The 16,741-nt window shown below is 37.6% G+C and overlaps 1 protein-coding gene across 2 annotated transcripts in view; it reads left to right on the top strand.

The window, feature by feature from the left end:
- Positions 1-13,571, top strand: part of fibcd1b (fibrinogen C domain containing 1b) — a 106,955-nt gene extending 93,384 nt beyond the window's left edge. For both annotated transcript variants that reach the window (XM_055153686.1, XM_020921898.1), the window contains 2 exons: positions 7,942-8,121; positions 13,306-13,571. In XM_055153686.1, coding sequence (XP_055009661.1) covers positions 7,942-8,121; positions 13,306-13,571 — 446 coding nt within the window. The remainder of the gene's footprint in view (positions 1-7,941; positions 8,122-13,305) is intronic.
- Positions 13,572-16,741: the final 3,170 nt, after the last annotated feature.

Raw genomic sequence — 16,741 nt, 5'->3', positions numbered from 1 at the left:
ATGACTAAATAAGTATGAAGGAATGTATAAACTTGTACCATTAAAAGGTACTAACTTATGGTGGAATTATACAGTTATTTTCTACAGCTTCACAACAGAAAGCATGCTTTAAGTGTATATTTATGAAAGTCTATAGCCTAAATAAATGTTATTCTGGAGTTATTTCCTGTCAAAGAGTAAAAGACCAAACATACTGAATTTTATATAATTTAAAATGTTCTTTAAAATGTAATTGTCTGTGACACAGTATTTGAGTATACACTGTAAAATTGGCTCTTGTAAGCTTTAAGCCATATTAGAATGTTGTTACCTCCTCAAAAACATACCTGGAGTTGTGTTATGTTTCATTCACACGTTTGAGTAATCCTTTATTATTAGTCCGTCTACATCTAAAGCTCAAAATTCTCTGTTCCAACTTATGATGTCAGAACGTTATGGTGGTATTTATTCATTTTTTTCCCTACAGATTCACAACAGAAAATGGACTATTAGAGTATAGTTACAAAAGCCTGTAGCCTAAATAATAGTTATTTTGGAAAAGAAGAGTTTTCTGTTCAGGAGTGAAAGATCCAATATAGACTGAATTTTATGTAATTTTAACTTGAACTTTTTGTAAACCATAACACTCTATATTTCTATTCTATATTCAATATTGAGTAGACAGACAGAATTTTGGATTTTTATTATCTGTAAGCCATAATCATCAAAATGTCAAGAAATAAAGGCTTGAAAGCTTCTCTCTATGTGTCATGAGTCTATGTAATATATGGGTTTGACTTGACAAAAAATATTAAACTTTTTCATGATATCTATTTTTTAAATGGTCTGTGTAGTGTAGTTGTAATTTGAGAAATATTTCTTTTTTACTGTTGAAATTGCAGCCTAGAATTTGCATCTATTGTTATCGACTAACTCACATATTTATAGACTTGTGTATCATTTTGTACTGCCAGAGAATAGGTCTACAAATGTCAAAAATAAAATACTAAAACACTGTATCTATATTCCAACAGTGGAGCAGTTGAATCTGTGACTTGGATGAAGTGAAAAATTCTGCTCTGGGCATAATTGAGCTATGAGCGAATTCCAAGTGCGCTCAATGCATGTAAATGTATACTGAGGCAGATTAGTGCAAATACAGGGAAGACAAATCGTGGGAGGGGCTGAGTTATAGGAGGAGGAAGACCATGTGGGCGGAGGAGAACGAGACTTCTTTTTTTCTCCTTCTCGGCTCAAAGCGCCTCAGCCTTTCCTAACAGGGAGAAAAGCATGATGAATATTTAACTGGAAGGAACGTCGCGAGCCGCAAAAGAGACTTATTTCTCTATGGAGTTTCCTATGTGTGTGTGTATATGTGTATGTGTATGTGTATGTGTGTGTGTGTGTGTGTGTGTGTGTGTGTGTTTTCCTTGTAATGGCACATATATGTCAAAACGCTACCCCCTTAAAAGCATTCAGTATGTTCTCCTGACAACGTAGTTTTCAATAGAAGCAAATAAATGATTCATATTTGGGCTTCCTTAGGAGATCTTTTACTGTCTCTGTTGCGAGTCTCATTAGCAATAAAATCACTTTGTAGCACAGGCTTTTCAGTTCCTAATGGTTTAATCAATGCTACGAAGGTTTCATTTGGGAAGACATAATGTATTAAGAATCAATGAGTAGAAACAGTAAAATTGATAAATTGTTGTATTAATATGTTGAAACAAGTAGAATTTGTCCAAAACCTCAAAATGTTATGAGAATGAGTTATGGATTACCCTGACCCACTTTAATGGCATAATTGTGTACATGCATCATTTTTATTGTGGCTCAAATAGATTTATTATGAAGGAGAACAATGGTAGACTCCTTTGTGTACCGGCATGTTCTACTTTCAAGAAAGCCCTTCAGGTTATGGCCTATTATTTGACTACATTAGGTCTATACTAAAAGTTGAGCAGAGTTGTACCAAGAGTGGTGTTTCATTCAAGCATGGTTAAAGGTGCACTATATAACTTTGCGGTCAATGGTCCTTGTATCCATGGAGATTTTATTACTTTGCCTGGAACATTTTACACTACAATACGGCACTTGTGCATGTTTTTCAAGCAATGTGTTTAGCATGAAAATCGCCTGTTATTCAATAAATGCTAGATATATGTTTAATGCCATACAGTGGAACATTCCAGGTAATGCTGTAATATCTCCATGGGGACAAGCAGTAGCAAACCCTTAACCAAAAAAGTGCATATCACAATACACATATTTTGGATCAAAAACCCTAAAAGGAAAACCGTAAAATGATTGTTTTCTTCAACTTCAAAGTTTGTGAAATTTTGCCGACTGTTCTAAGTAGTTTCCATACATTTAACTAAAGGAACAAAGGTTCTTTTGTTGATTTTGTTCTTTAAGTATCTGAATATCTAAAGTCTTGCTCTTGATAGACTAGGTTGTAACAATAGTTTGTTCTTGCAGTCTCCATGATTTACTGGTAAGAAAAACACTTAAAGATTTTTACCCCATTGCTTTTGTTAATGAGACCAGTTCCAAAGAGTTTGTTAATTTGTAAATACATTGATTGTTTAGAATGAGCTGCTGCATTTTCAGCATTACATTGACATTGACGTATTAGGTTTTTACTGTGTTTCTCTGTGAAGATTTGTCTGTCCAACCCTGTTCCAAGAAAATTGCCTTTCATCCATCTCATCAAAAAAACACAATTGTATCCCTGTAATAGCATATTCATATATGCTAAAGAAAAAACATTATAGATTATAGACATGGTACTTTTTCATATGGAACAATTGCTTTGTTGCAATTTTTTTCTTTTTTTGTTGTTGCTAGAATAACCATACCCATTTTATTTTGACAATGCGACCAGCTTTCAGCCACGTTTGTTTCTTTCAGTGCAGTTACACGCAGGTAAATTGAAATGTTTGCTTGGTTAAATAAATAAGGGGTCTGTTCATTTCTATTCTCAACGAGTGGTAGATAATTCTATTGCTTACTGCAATATGGAATATTGTCAGTAGTACATGTTGATCTTTCTTCAGTTTTTGTGTGCATGAGTGTGTGTGTGTGAATGTGCAACAGAACAACAGATGAAAATGAACGCCATAGATTTCAGTATGTCAGCTTTACACAGTATGTATGTTTATGTTCAACTTCCAAGCAAATGCACGTCATAACTCTTTTACAGGGGCCATCAAAAGCCTCTAGTGTGTGTTTACAATATATAAAGCATAATGTGCAGCCCACCAAGACGCTTTGAACGCAGGACCAAGAATTTTGAGCCCTGTAGAAAATATAGCCGCAGACTTTGAACTCAAATTTTCCTATTCTTACATAAACATTTCTCTAATATTAGGAGTTTCAGCACATAGAACTATAAAGCACATTTTGATACAGTCCAGTATGTTAACTACCCTGTTGTTTTGGTCTTTCATATCTCAAAATGTCTATGTGCTAATTTTGTGTGCCTGGTAACCAAGATCTAAATTCTTCTGACTTAGATACAAGTGTGTCTACAATGACTGAAATAATGATTTAGATACTGTGATTATCAAGTTGATTAAAACACATAATTACTTGTGTGCACCATCAGCCAGTACCTTTTTTTTAGGGATATGGTGAAAGAAATCCAAACTTAAGCATTATTTGGCTCTTTATTTAAATTAAAATAAAATATTCATAGGTAAGAACCAGATGCCTTGATCTCTTTATATGTGCCAATATGAAAATTCAAAATACAAGTCTAATTCTCAGCTTACAGTGCACCAAACCATTCACAAAAATCCCCAGAGCCCCCTGCTGAAACAACAGGGACAAAACAGGAACCACAGAGCTACAATACCTCTCCTATCCGCTACAAGCCCTCTACCAACTTAGTGAAGTAGCTCAGTTTGTAGGATGTTTTTCCACTGATCCTAAGGTTGGCGGTTCAAATCCCACTCTCAACAGAAACACCACTGGTTGAGCAGTTAGATATACTGGCAGTACACTTCCAGCTCCTATAGATGAACGTTGTCATTGTGTCCTTGGGCAAGATACGACAATTAACCCACATTGCCGCTAGTGTCTGCATATTCTGTTGTGTGAATGGGTGAGTGCTTCCTTTATGTAGATTGCTTTGAGTACCTTGAAGGTGGAAAAGTGCTATATAAAAAAAAAATTAACAATTACTTTCCTTTGTCTTTGCTTTGTGTTTTTCTCTTTTTTTCCAGCCACGTGAAGTTCAACATTATCATTAGTCCAAGTCTGCTGTAACAGTTGCTATAGCTCTCTTTACTCCCGGCCTAATTACTTGTCATTATGAAACTCCTACAGAACAGAGTACATTTACAACCCACCTCTTGCACTCCACATCAGCGCATAGTCGAGAGCTGCTATTGCATAACGTATTAATGATTTTTTTTTTCTAAGGAGGTTAAAAATTTCACCGGCATGACAAATCTAGTTCAGTTACGCTACTCGATGAAAATGTTTTATATCTTAAGAGATTCTTACCTTTGCCATCCAAGATACTTTGTGGGAATTATACAGAGCAAAGGGATGGTGGTAAACATTCTGGATAAAGCGTGCAGTAATCTCCCGTTTAAGGCGTAGGAGGACCTACATATGTGGGTTCTCTAAGCTTCCTTTAAATGAAAATCAGTGCAGAGTCTTCTTTTTTCCCAATGGTGCAATCATCACATTAAAACCATAGCAAAATGGCTAAAAATGTTCCATTGTATTGGGCCCATTTAAATGAACCTAACAATAGCATGTAATTAACAGTGCAGTACACCTGAGCATTTAGACGTGAGCCAACCAAGTCTCCGATGTTTTTTCCCTTGTATTCAACTCAGAGTAATTATTCCGATTTGGTGTCTGACGGAGGGTTCTCGGGGGCTTTAATTAGAGAGTGAATTAAAGTTATGTAAATATAGTAGGGAACTGCACTCTCTGTAAATAGAGCCGTGTTGCATCTGCTGTATTTGTATTTTTCCAGAGCTATAAAAAACATTCTTGCATTTGTACTTACTTTCTTTTGAAGTTTGTCAAATCACTCTAGGCTTCTTTTCCCTTAGGTTTTCATGTGCAGTGATACTTTCAAAGGGTTGTGACCAATACTGGCTGGTAATGTAAACACTGGGGTGTTTATTAAATGGATGTTATTGTGAGAAAGGTAACACTGACCACTAATGTGGAAATGTACTTGGAATTATACTATTTCAGAAGTTTATATGAATATAATTATTCAAAAACAGAGCTAAGGCGACGCAGACATCAGGAGGCATAAGAATTTTAATCAAAGAAAAAATACTGAATATATGCTAATAATAAGTCAAGAAAATTACTTTTTCCTTCAGCTGTGAGGTCTGGACAAGACTAATTATAGATTCAAATTAACTTTACAGAACACAATATAGACCACAGACACCTAACAACAAAATCTGTATGCCAGAAAGAGAGGGGGAGAGAAGCACACTGTAACAGTAACAGTTACATGAGCATTCAATTATACTGAGCCTTATAATGGCATATTCTTTGCCTGTTACATGTTGAGGAAATGAGAAGACTGGGATCAACCTGCCATCAGGCAAAATTAAATCGAAACTGAGTGTCTCAGCCAACTCTGCACGGTTGTGCCTCCGAATAATAATGGCTTCTTTCACTGGTGTTTGTCATCAAATTAGCCTTACACTTGAGACAAGGTGCTCTAGCTAGTCACATGTGGAATTCAAATGAGCCCGTGTGAGGTGGAGGCAGAGAGTTTGGTGTGTGGTGGAGGCTGGCATTGATTGCTGTGGGTGGGAGGTTTAAATGAAATGAAACAAGTTTATATAAACACTTTTCTTTCTCGCAGCTATATCCATGCATTGAAGTAGAAGTGTGAAACACACTATTCATGAGTTTCAGCTTCCTGTTATATGCAACATTTTGAGGACTTTTTCCCATTCAAAAAATCTAATATTTAGTTTTAAAATGTTAATCTGTATGGCAACAGTATTATTCTTATTTCTGGAACCCATGGCTAAAAATTCTTTACTTCTCTACATGTTAAAAATCCAATCCTATGAAGCATTCTCTCAAAAACCTATCCCTGCCCACAAATCTGAACTCTTTTGAATGTGCATTAGTAAATGTCATAGCTTTCCACTTTTGTCTGCATGTGTTTGCCTTCTATAGTGCAGTGTTGCGTTCAAGGAAAGAACTGTTGCGTTCCACACAGTGCTCAGTACCTGACACTCTGCTCCTCCAGTAGCTTTGATCAGCCCAGGAGAGGGGAAACCTGCCCTGCGAGGAATCCACTCTCTGACACAGTGGGAGAGGAGTAAGAGAGGAGACAAGGAAACAACTGGCCCCCTCTGGTAGTGCATGTCAAAATGAAAAGAGACAATGAAAAGGTGATATAATGCACTAATGACACAACATAAGGAGATGTTGGTGCCTTGCAAAAGTTTTATTAAAGCTGCACTATGTCACTTTTGTGGTGGGAATCTGCTACCTGCTTGTTTTCCTGGGGATGTTATTGCTTTGCCTAGAATGTGACTTTAGTTGCATGTTTCTCCCGTGTCTGCGTGGGTTTCTCCAGGCACTCCAACAAGATCATGGAGATGGGTTCTCAAGTACTGCACTGCAGTGTTCAATGTTCCTGAGGAGATGCCTCAGTGGGAATGAAGGATGGGTCAAAAGCAGAGGGCAAATCTCCCTACTGGTACAATAAAGTGTACCTTATCTCAATAGAGAGCAATGGTGGTTGACCCTCTACCAGAAAATGTACATAGTGCACATTTATAGACAGTAATTATGAATGCAGATATATGGCCAACTTTATACTTACATTTATTTAACTCTGGACTCCAGGTTCTAGAAATGTAAGCACACAGATAATAACTGAACCTGTATCAACTGTAACAGATAGAGAGTGATTGCATTAACAATAGGTGTGCCTGTTCTTTGTAAATCTCATTTTTTATAATTAATGTGGCATTAGTGAAAAACTGGGACACTCTAAATAAGTGGGACAAGGGACAGGAGCCTACATTGACTGTACAGTTGGTCACCCTACCTGCAAATTGTTTTATTTTCATTTAGTCTGATAAAATATTAAGTGAATTTTAACATTTTCCTCAATAACATCTGAATTTGTTTATGTATTTATTGTACTTATTTATTTTTAATTTGTCTACCATCAGTACTTGTTGATGCAAGGTGAGCCTATTTAATTAATGAAAGCAAGGACAACTTAAATCCCAAAAGCACTCGAGTTTTTGGAGTTTTTGGAGTTTTTGTCAGGTGGCAGCATATGTTTGTTGACCTAGATGTTGAACCTTGCGCTGCTCAAAAGATAATTTCATAATCCATTTTGAAAAGGAAGCAAAGCCTGTCTTTGAAGTTACAAAAAGACAGTTTTTAATCTCAATTTGGGTTTCCAGGGTTGACTGTATAACTCATTCCGACTGGTTGAAAATATGCTGCTATGATGCTGCTCCTCCATCTTAGATCTGAAAGGACACTGCATTTCTCAAGAGTTTATTTTATATATACTATGCACATCATTCACCCGTGAGTGCAACTTGGTTATGTTTCAATTTCACAGTTCACCTGCACTTTTTCCACAAGTCAAGGATGCCATGGAGAACTGAAAGCAATTACAAATTTGCCGACAAATCAACAGTCCTTATCGAGTATGGATGAGGAAGCTAAAGGTGTGCTGTGTACAAGCTCAGTGCAGCAAAGCATAACGTAATAACTGCTTGAAAAAAACAACAACCTTACAACCCACTAGACCTGAGGACTGACATATAGACTTTCCACTGTAAAAAAAAAAAAAGCTCTAATCCAGTTTTAGTTTGAAACCAGACAGTAAATGGAGAAAAAACTTGTTATGCTCGAAAGACTATATTGTTGTATTCTCAGTGGCTTTAAAATTAAGTCTGCAACATGAAGTAATGGGTTGTTTTCCTCTTTCAGGGCTGAAGCAGATCCACGCGCTGTCCATCCAAGGGAACTATGAGCTACGCATTGACCTGGAGGATTTCGAGAACAGTACTGCATACGCCCAGTACGGCACCTTTGGAGTGGGTCTGTTCTCCGTGGACCCTGACGATGATGGATACCCGCTGACTGTGGGGGACTATTCTGGAAACGCAGGTATGAGCACGCGCTGAACTAGTTGAATATGTGCTGCGCTCACACTTTGCTATTTTTCAATTTAGCCTATTTTTCGCTCTGAGGTAGATAAAACGAAACCTCCACAGCGCAGAACTTCACAAAACATCTTGTACCAGGGTGTACAGGTCTGTAATGTGTACAGATAAGAATTCATCATAGTTATACTTTTGTGATGCAATTACAAGTACTAGTACAAACAATCAACAGCTGTTACTTTCTGGAGGAGCATTTACATCCTGTTTGTCTCCATGGAGAAGTTATTTCTCTGGAATTCCACTGTATGGCATTAAGCATATAAATCTCCATGGAGACAAGCAAATCTCCAGACATGTGAAAGTTGACAGAGCTTGACCAAATGACATTTGAAACAATTACTATCAATATTTTAACAGTCATATTTTCAACTTTCACCAAACTTAGAGCAAAAAAAATATCCATGCTGCTGACGGACTCTCCCAGTTTCATAGAACCCCATTAAATTAACTTATATTTTTATAAACAGGGCATCGCTACAATCTTCCTGTATCTTCATAGATCACAACCAAGTTACCTATCAGCTTCCTCTAAATTACTGCCAATTAATAGCACTGCTTGACCTGCAGCGTAAACAAAAATGTGCTACTGAAATGAAACAGCTATTTCCTGAACCTCTGGGAACTCGGCGCTCCAAGAACACTGTAGAAATTGGGACAAATTTACGAAGCTGAGGGAAGGCAGAGTGAAAGAGATGTAGTGAGGTGGAAGAGAATCTGAATAGGACAGCTGTGAAAGAGGCATGCACAGGAAGAGGTAAATAGAATATAGATACTGTCCTGGCATGGCCTCACCACTGGCTGGAGGCAGGTAGAGTTGCCAAATACTCAAATACTCAAGTACGCGTTGTTACTTCAAAAGCAGTAGTAGTAGTACTTAAGTACAAAGTGATTAAGAGAAGAAAATATTTGGGGAAACTCAAGTAACTGTCTATGCATCTTAATAGTAACATTAATCTTACTAATTGGAAGAGCAAAACATGAACTGTTGCTAAAAATCTGATATTTTCAAATTATAGACCAGAAATAGAAAGAAATAGAAAAAGAAAATAATAAAAAATACCAGAAAAAAAAAAGAAATAGAAAAAAGCATTTAATATTGTCAACATAAAGCTTGTAGACATACTCACAGGGAGATGAGTAACCAAAACATTTACTTAAGTAAGAGTAGGCCACTGATAAACTGTGAAATATATTACTTAAGTTGGAGCAATATACGTCTCATATCTGAAAATGACTCACACAAGTACAGTCTTACTCTAGTAAGTGTACTTGAGTAAATGTAACAACCCACCACTGCCACAGGCTGATGTGTGTTTGGGAAATCACACATGCGTCTTTCATGTAATATTAGTTGTGCTGTGGACACACTGATAGCTGCTCATTTGATCCGGTATGTTTGACGTGCTTGCCTCACACAGCACCTTGCAAATTAGCCATTACTTTTTTTATACATATCCTTTGGACACCTTTTTTCTTCTCCTCCCACTACTATCTCCTTTCGTCCGTGTCGAGCAGTGCACAACACGGTTATCAGACATGCCTGTCGGATCATTTTTCCTGTTCACTGGTTACCATGGTAATGCCAAATGGAGGGAGCAGTGCCGGTGCGAGAGGGTAAGAAGCTGAGATGGCCACATCCTGAGCAATTAAGAGCGGTTTGGTGCCCTGATGAGCTGTTATCTGTCACCTTGTGTCCGTGGGCTGCCTTTCACTTGCTGTCTGCTCCGTGCTGTGCTTTTTAGGCCAGGGTAAACACAGAAACACAGATCATGCTCTGGGATATATAGGATCTAAAACAGGATTCAAAAGTGTGTAAACTGCCACATATTTGTGCTGTTTGTTTTAGAATTACTCTTAATCATATACACTGTTTGAATAACATTTATTTAATGTAAAGAAATCTATCTATCTATATCTATATATCTATATCTGTCTATCTATATATGTGTGTGTGTGTGTGTGTGTATGTATATATATATATATATATATATATATATATATATATATATATATATATATATATATATATATATATATATATATGTGTGTGTGTGTGTGTGTGTATTGTATATCACAAAAAAAAAAAAAAAAATAAAAAAAAAACTGAATAAATAGGAGCCTCTCTGTAAAGATTATTGGGTAACATCAGCTCCTAAAACCACCATTCTCTCTGCTTTTTACAGCAAGTATTGATATTTACCATTTTCCAGAGAAAAATCCTTTCACAGCCGGAGGGTATTTTTGGGCTTAACACAATTTGGTTTGAGTCTGCCTGACAATACACACATTAAAGGGCCCTTAGCTTATCTCATATAACTGGGTCCTCTCTCCACCGTCATGTAACATCACTTACATCTTATATATAACAATAAATATGGCTATGAATAGGTCCGTTTGTGACTGTAAGCAATGTCCAGATAAAAGATCAACCTATCCACTGCACAGTTTAAGTGAGCTTTTCCCTTCATGTCATGCTCATAACCCATAACCACGAGCGCTCAAAATCAATGGGAGTGTGTTATTAAAAAGAGGATAAAAAGGTCACTATGGAACCTTTGATAAATTGGATACAAAGCTGTCTGACCTCCTGTTTGGATAATGAGACCCAATACTCCGAGGAAGGAGTCTGAAGCTTTTTAATTACTGCTGGTACTGACTAATGCTCAGCCTCTAATTTTAGAACCTATAACGCAAAAGACACACAAAAGATTGCATTCAGTAGAGCTTATAATTGCAATTTTTTTTTTCTCTAAAGCACTGAGAACGGATGTATTTTAAAAACAGCAGCTGGTCCAGTGGAAAAGAGACTGTATTTCAGACTCGGTGGGAGGTGAGGAGTTTGACTGGGGAGGTACATCTGTCAGAAGGTAATGTAAATGTCCTAGGGCGAGTTCAGGGAAGATGGAAACCCCACGCACAGCCGAATGACTTAGACATCCCCCAGTGCTGTACTGCGGCACAATAAAGGCCTAGGATTTCAGGAGTTAATTAAACTTAATTGTCCAGGGATAACGACCGTAGGAACTAGGAGTATCTTTTTCAAATTAATTATCTTCCAATGTGTTAAATGACTGCACTTCGATTAATTTGTACATAATAAAAAAGTAATGAGACTAATCGATTTTCTGACACCAAATACTGAAATATCCATTATGGTATTAATAATTACTAGTGCAATAAATTCAAGTGTAACTACTCTGCAAATATGCCACTGGGCAAGAACGCAACTAAATGAAGTTAAACTAAATTGTGTGTAAGTATAAATCACTTCACAAGTCATTAAACTGCTGCTCTTGCTTCTTCTACAATAACTACATTGTTGGTTGACTTCTGGATCCAATTTGGACACACTATTTTGTATTTTGATGGATATTTTGTGTTTATTCTTACCTGCATGTCAGCTACACATCACAGAACAATACAGAAAAAGAGCACAATTTCCCTATTCAGTACATGGTAAATTCACAAACGTGTTTGTGTTTGAACATGATCATTTCTATTGGTGACTAGACTGTAGAATTCACTATATTACAACAAATATCTGCATTTAACTATTTTCACTGAGACCTGTCTGTATAAAATGTATTAAAACGCTTATGTGTTGGGATGCCAAATCAAACCCAAAAAGAAATTCCTGCTTGTGTCAAACCCATGCTGTATACTCTAGACCAGGGGTGTCAAACTCATTTTGGTCCGGGGGCCGTATCCAACCGACTTTGATCTGAAAGGGGCCGGATCAGAAAACTCATGCCATATAAACCCCCAAAATAACAATAAGTTCAAATATTTGTGCAGAGAAACGCAAATCTATTACAGAAATATTTTTTAATTGATGAACTCTTTCTTTTACAAAATATTATAATATTATGAACAACCTGAAACTTGAAACCTGAAAAATGTAATTTCAACACAATGTTTTAACATGAACTTGTATGCAAATAGGAATAAGTCAATTTTTCTTGTAAAATCCTGCACTCGGCTCCACTTTTCTCATTTTTGACATTTTTCTGATGAGGGTGTCACGGTCAACAGTCAAAACGATCGTCCTTTAAGAGCGTTTGGAAAGAGACAAGTCTTCATTTGTGCTGCTCTGGTGGGAGGGGCCACGTACAGAGACACTGGAAAATTAACAAAGAAAATTAACAAGATTTTAATAGAAAATATAATTCAAATATTTTAGTAGAAAATCAGCCAAGGGCCAGATTAAAGGTCTTGGAGGGCCGGATCTGGCCCCCGGGCCTTATGTTTGACACCTGTGCTCTAGACCAAGCATGTCCAAACTATGGCCAAATTTTACAAATATTACAAATTTTCTTGACCCTCAGGCTTCAAGGTGACTTGGCCCAAATTACCTTACATCAATAAAAAATTTACTTTTTACTGCATTTAAAAAAAAAATCTACCTTGATAAAGCTAATATTGAATATTTAGTGTGTGGTTTTAAGGATCTTAGCATGAATAAAGACTGATGGCTCATTCTAATGTGTTAAACATGCACATGTTTCAATTATTCACTGTACTGAGCACCAGTCTACGGCCCTCGATCAGCCCTCTGCTTGGTCTGTGTTTACATATGTGGCCCTTGATGAAAAAAGTTTGGACACCCCTGCTGTAGACTGTATAAAGAAGTGGGCTTAAGGGATTGTGATGTCACACATTGTGTTCTGTTCCAGTCAAATGAAGCTCACGATGTTTGCAGTTATGGGGTGAATTTGGAGCCAAGCTCAATATTAGGAGAAGGGATTTATTAACAGACCAAAAGGTGAAATAAAAACCCCAGGATCATGTAGAGCAGGTTAATATAATTAATACATTTTAAGACCACAATGACGAGGCTCTCTACAGCATTTACAGAGAGAAGGGTGACAATTTTTCAAAGCAAGTTGACTGTAAGCAGGAGCAGAAGGAACCTGAACTGCCCCCAGGCTTAAATTTGGAACACATCGGCTACATTAGCTATATCCATTTATATATATCTATATAGTCTTTGGTCAAACCAAATCAAAAACAGAAAACTTTTAGATTAAACCTAGTCTTTCTTTATTTATTGTAAATATATTATAAACTACATTTTGTTTAGGAATTAATTTGTTATGTACACAACTCACATCTTTCTCGTTTACTGTAGGTGATTCTCTTCTGAAGCACAACGGAATGAAGTTCACGACCAAGGACCGGGACAATGACCACTCGGAGAACAACTGCGCCTCCTTCTACCATGGAGCCTGGTGGTACCGTAACTGCCACACCTCCAACCTGAATGGCCAATACCTGCGGGGCCAGCACACGTCCTACGCGGACGGCATTGAGTGGTCTTCATGGACTGGCTGGCAGTATTCCCTAAAATTCTCTGAGATGAAGATCCGACCTACTCGCGACCCTGATAGTAAATGAAGGAACGTGACTGAAGTGGAATCTAATCTTGGGGAGATAAATTTACTTGGAACATATAGATGGAGTTACATGTCTTCACCTCTTTCAACTCAGCAGACTGTATGATGTTTTTTTCATTTGCAGCATTTTTCCGTCATTTTTCATACTGTCACACTGGATATTGACCCTTACAAGAAGATCCCTCAAAACCAATGCAACCTCTGAGCCCTATGGTTTTCATTGCAAAGCAACTCTGAGCCCACAGTTTAAAACGGAGCATTGGTGGTCCCTTACAAAGTCATTGTGATCTCATTTGAAATCTTTTATCTCTGCTGACAGTACAATTTGGTCCCGCTACCAAAAAGATATATTCCATGATTTGCCATGAAATAATGATAAAAGCGGACATAATTTCAGTCGAATCTGGCCCAGAAGAGACAGCTCATCTGTACTACATTATACATAGACAAAAAAGTGCCATTGTACAATTTTAGATTAGCAAAGAAAAGGTTAAGGATGTGAATAAGTGTCAAGAAGTTGCATGGGAGAAAGAATAAATACACGAGGATCTCATTCATCTGACTTTAGCCATTAGGGAGCATATTGGGCACTTTGTCTGATGTGGCTGCCAGCTGAGCACTGGCCAAGTGATGCAGCATTCACAGATGGTAACCCAGTGCTGTGTGCATAAGTAGTGTGTGTGTCTGTGTGTGTATCAAAGACAGAGATAGACCAACTCAGATCTCTCATACTATCAGTTTCCTGTTGGAGTTCAGCAGAGCCAGGCGATGAATGGACAACAGCGTTTGCCCTGGCCAGACAAAACACGATGCATGGGGGACACACTGTACAGTCCCTACCATGCACCAGAATCGTTTACATCTAGTTTGAATAATTCCAACTAGTGCAATGGGAGCTTCCATATATTTGGTTGCTTCTGATTTGCCAAGCTTTAGTATATGCTACAGGAGTAACGCTTTTTTCAACATAAATTTAACAAGAATCACAAATAAGGTTCTATATCACCTACACTGACCAGCAGAGGGCAGTGCTGAAATCACTTTGCACAGGCTTTCAGCACCACTCCCTGTTGGCCGGTAGAGATTCATAGAACCATAGTTACTTTCATAAATTTAGCTTAATAATAATAACTTCATTGTTGATGCTGTTTTAATTTGCTCTGTGTAGCAACATAGCGAAAGAAAAAAAGGGTACAAAGAAAAAAGCTGTGAGAGGATTTTGTGTAATTTACATTTCCCTGTCTGACCATTTTGACAGTGTTGAACCTAATGTTAAGTTTTTTTGTTTTGTTTAGTTTTTTTTTCTTTAATGTTCTAAAAGCTTTAAAATATCTGTAGATTTTACTGTACATTGTGTACTTTTAGAGCATGTGATGCTGTTTTCTTACTATGCTAAAACACAAAGAGAGAACTGAAGCACATGGACTAAGACAAATCCACCAGTTTAAAAAAAAGACTGAAACTGACTAAATAAACTCTTTTCTTTCTCAATACTTACATTTCCTGGAGGTGCTGCTCAGAAAGTGAAGAAAAAATCATGATCCCAATAGCACAAAATCCACCTTTGAGCGTACCATGTTGACACTATATGACTGCCTGGAGAAATCTTCTGCCCCATTGGTTTTGGATGAACATTTCTGGGAAGACATTTTGGAGCCCGTCAAGGAGGAGTCACTGGCTGACACACTAGTGAGTAAACGTGCAACAAGGCGCCATGTTGCATTGACTATCACTGACACTGGGACAGCTGTGAAGTTTTCCTAGAGGGGTTCTCCCATCGCTGCAGCACAAAGCTTGACTGCAGCAAATGCCGTTAAAGCAGACACATATGTGACAATATTGTTGAAAGAGCACAGCAGTAAGCTACGAGAATGTTGATAGATTTATAGAGACATTAAAAGAAGTTATATAAAAGGACAAAGAGGTGAGAAAGTAGGCCTACGTGAGTGTGAATGTGCATCATTGTGTACACAGTAAATGCATGAGGTGGACTGGAGGAACAGCAGACAGAGCAATGGTCTCTGTAGGAAGTTATGTCAGGTGCTGTGCTTTCCTCCCCTTGTGTTGCTAACAGAGAAATTTACACTATTATAAAGAACTATTAATTATTGTGATTGTGAACCCTATTTGAGTGGACAATGCCCTCTGGTACTGTGTTTACCTAACCTGAGCTTGAGCCATAGACAGTAGAAAGCAGAGTGACAGCAAGTGAACTAAGGAAAAGGTTTAGGGGTTTGTCCTTGTTTAGTCCTGGTTTAGGCCAGGTTTGAGTGCTAATTTAGATTTGGTTTGGTCCTCTTTAAGTCTTGGTTTAGTCCAGATTTAGTCAGAATTATGATGTGGTGATTTTGTAAGTGTGAACACACCCTAAAATTCGATAAGTACCAGTGACTTACCAACTAATTTTTACTTCTGTTAAGTGGAACTGGCATACACTTTGAAAGTTGTTGCATAACAATTAACTAAGCAATTATACACTATTGGGCAAACTTTTATGTTAAAATGAGTCACAGTTTTATTCATTTGTGTTGTGTAGTTTATCGGAATGACATGCTGTGCATCACTCATGACACATCGTGGGGAAGAATAGAGAGCTTTTATTACAAGTCACTAACATTTTGGTCACGATTGCTAAGTTCCTAAATCATTAGTGTGTGCAGTATTAAGCTGACTCTGGCACAACTAACTGTAATGCAGAACACATTTTGTCTTATCGACACTTACTTTTAATGTACTGCTTTCATAAAACAACATATGCACATGCAATCAATTAAACGTATGAGAATGCTAGAGCTAACACATGTTATGGGGTGCACTGGTCCTTCTACTATCTATGGCTCTTGCCCTTCTCTGTTCTCTCTTCATGTCTCCACTCTCTTGTGCTCACTGTATATGTTACTGCTATGTTGCCCCCTTGTTATTTGCGTGTAAAGAGCAGACATTATTTGCCACTTCCCTCCTGTGTTCTTTTAAAGCCACTTCCAGGCGAGTCTCCGATGGACAGACGTGATAAAGGAGAGGAATCAGAGGCTCTAATCATTCCAGTTATCCCGCTCATTACATCGCATCAATCCCCCAGGTCCTTCAACCCTCTATCTTTCTTACTGTGTTACTCCTTTAATTGCCTTAGCCTCTGCTGCCAATTCCCACTCACTCAACAGCCCCTGAACA

This window comes from Boleophthalmus pectinirostris, unplaced genomic scaffold (genome assembly GCF_026225935.1).
Source record: "Boleophthalmus pectinirostris isolate CB_2022bp ecotype Guang Dong unplaced genomic scaffold, ASM2622593v1 HiC_scaffold_18, whole genome shotgun sequence".
In the NCBI taxonomy this organism is placed as follows: domain Eukaryota; kingdom Metazoa; phylum Chordata; class Actinopteri; order Gobiiformes; family Gobiidae; genus Boleophthalmus; species Boleophthalmus pectinirostris.
Note: the sequence above shows the minus strand (reverse complement) of the source record. Positions and strands in the feature narration are given on the sequence as shown.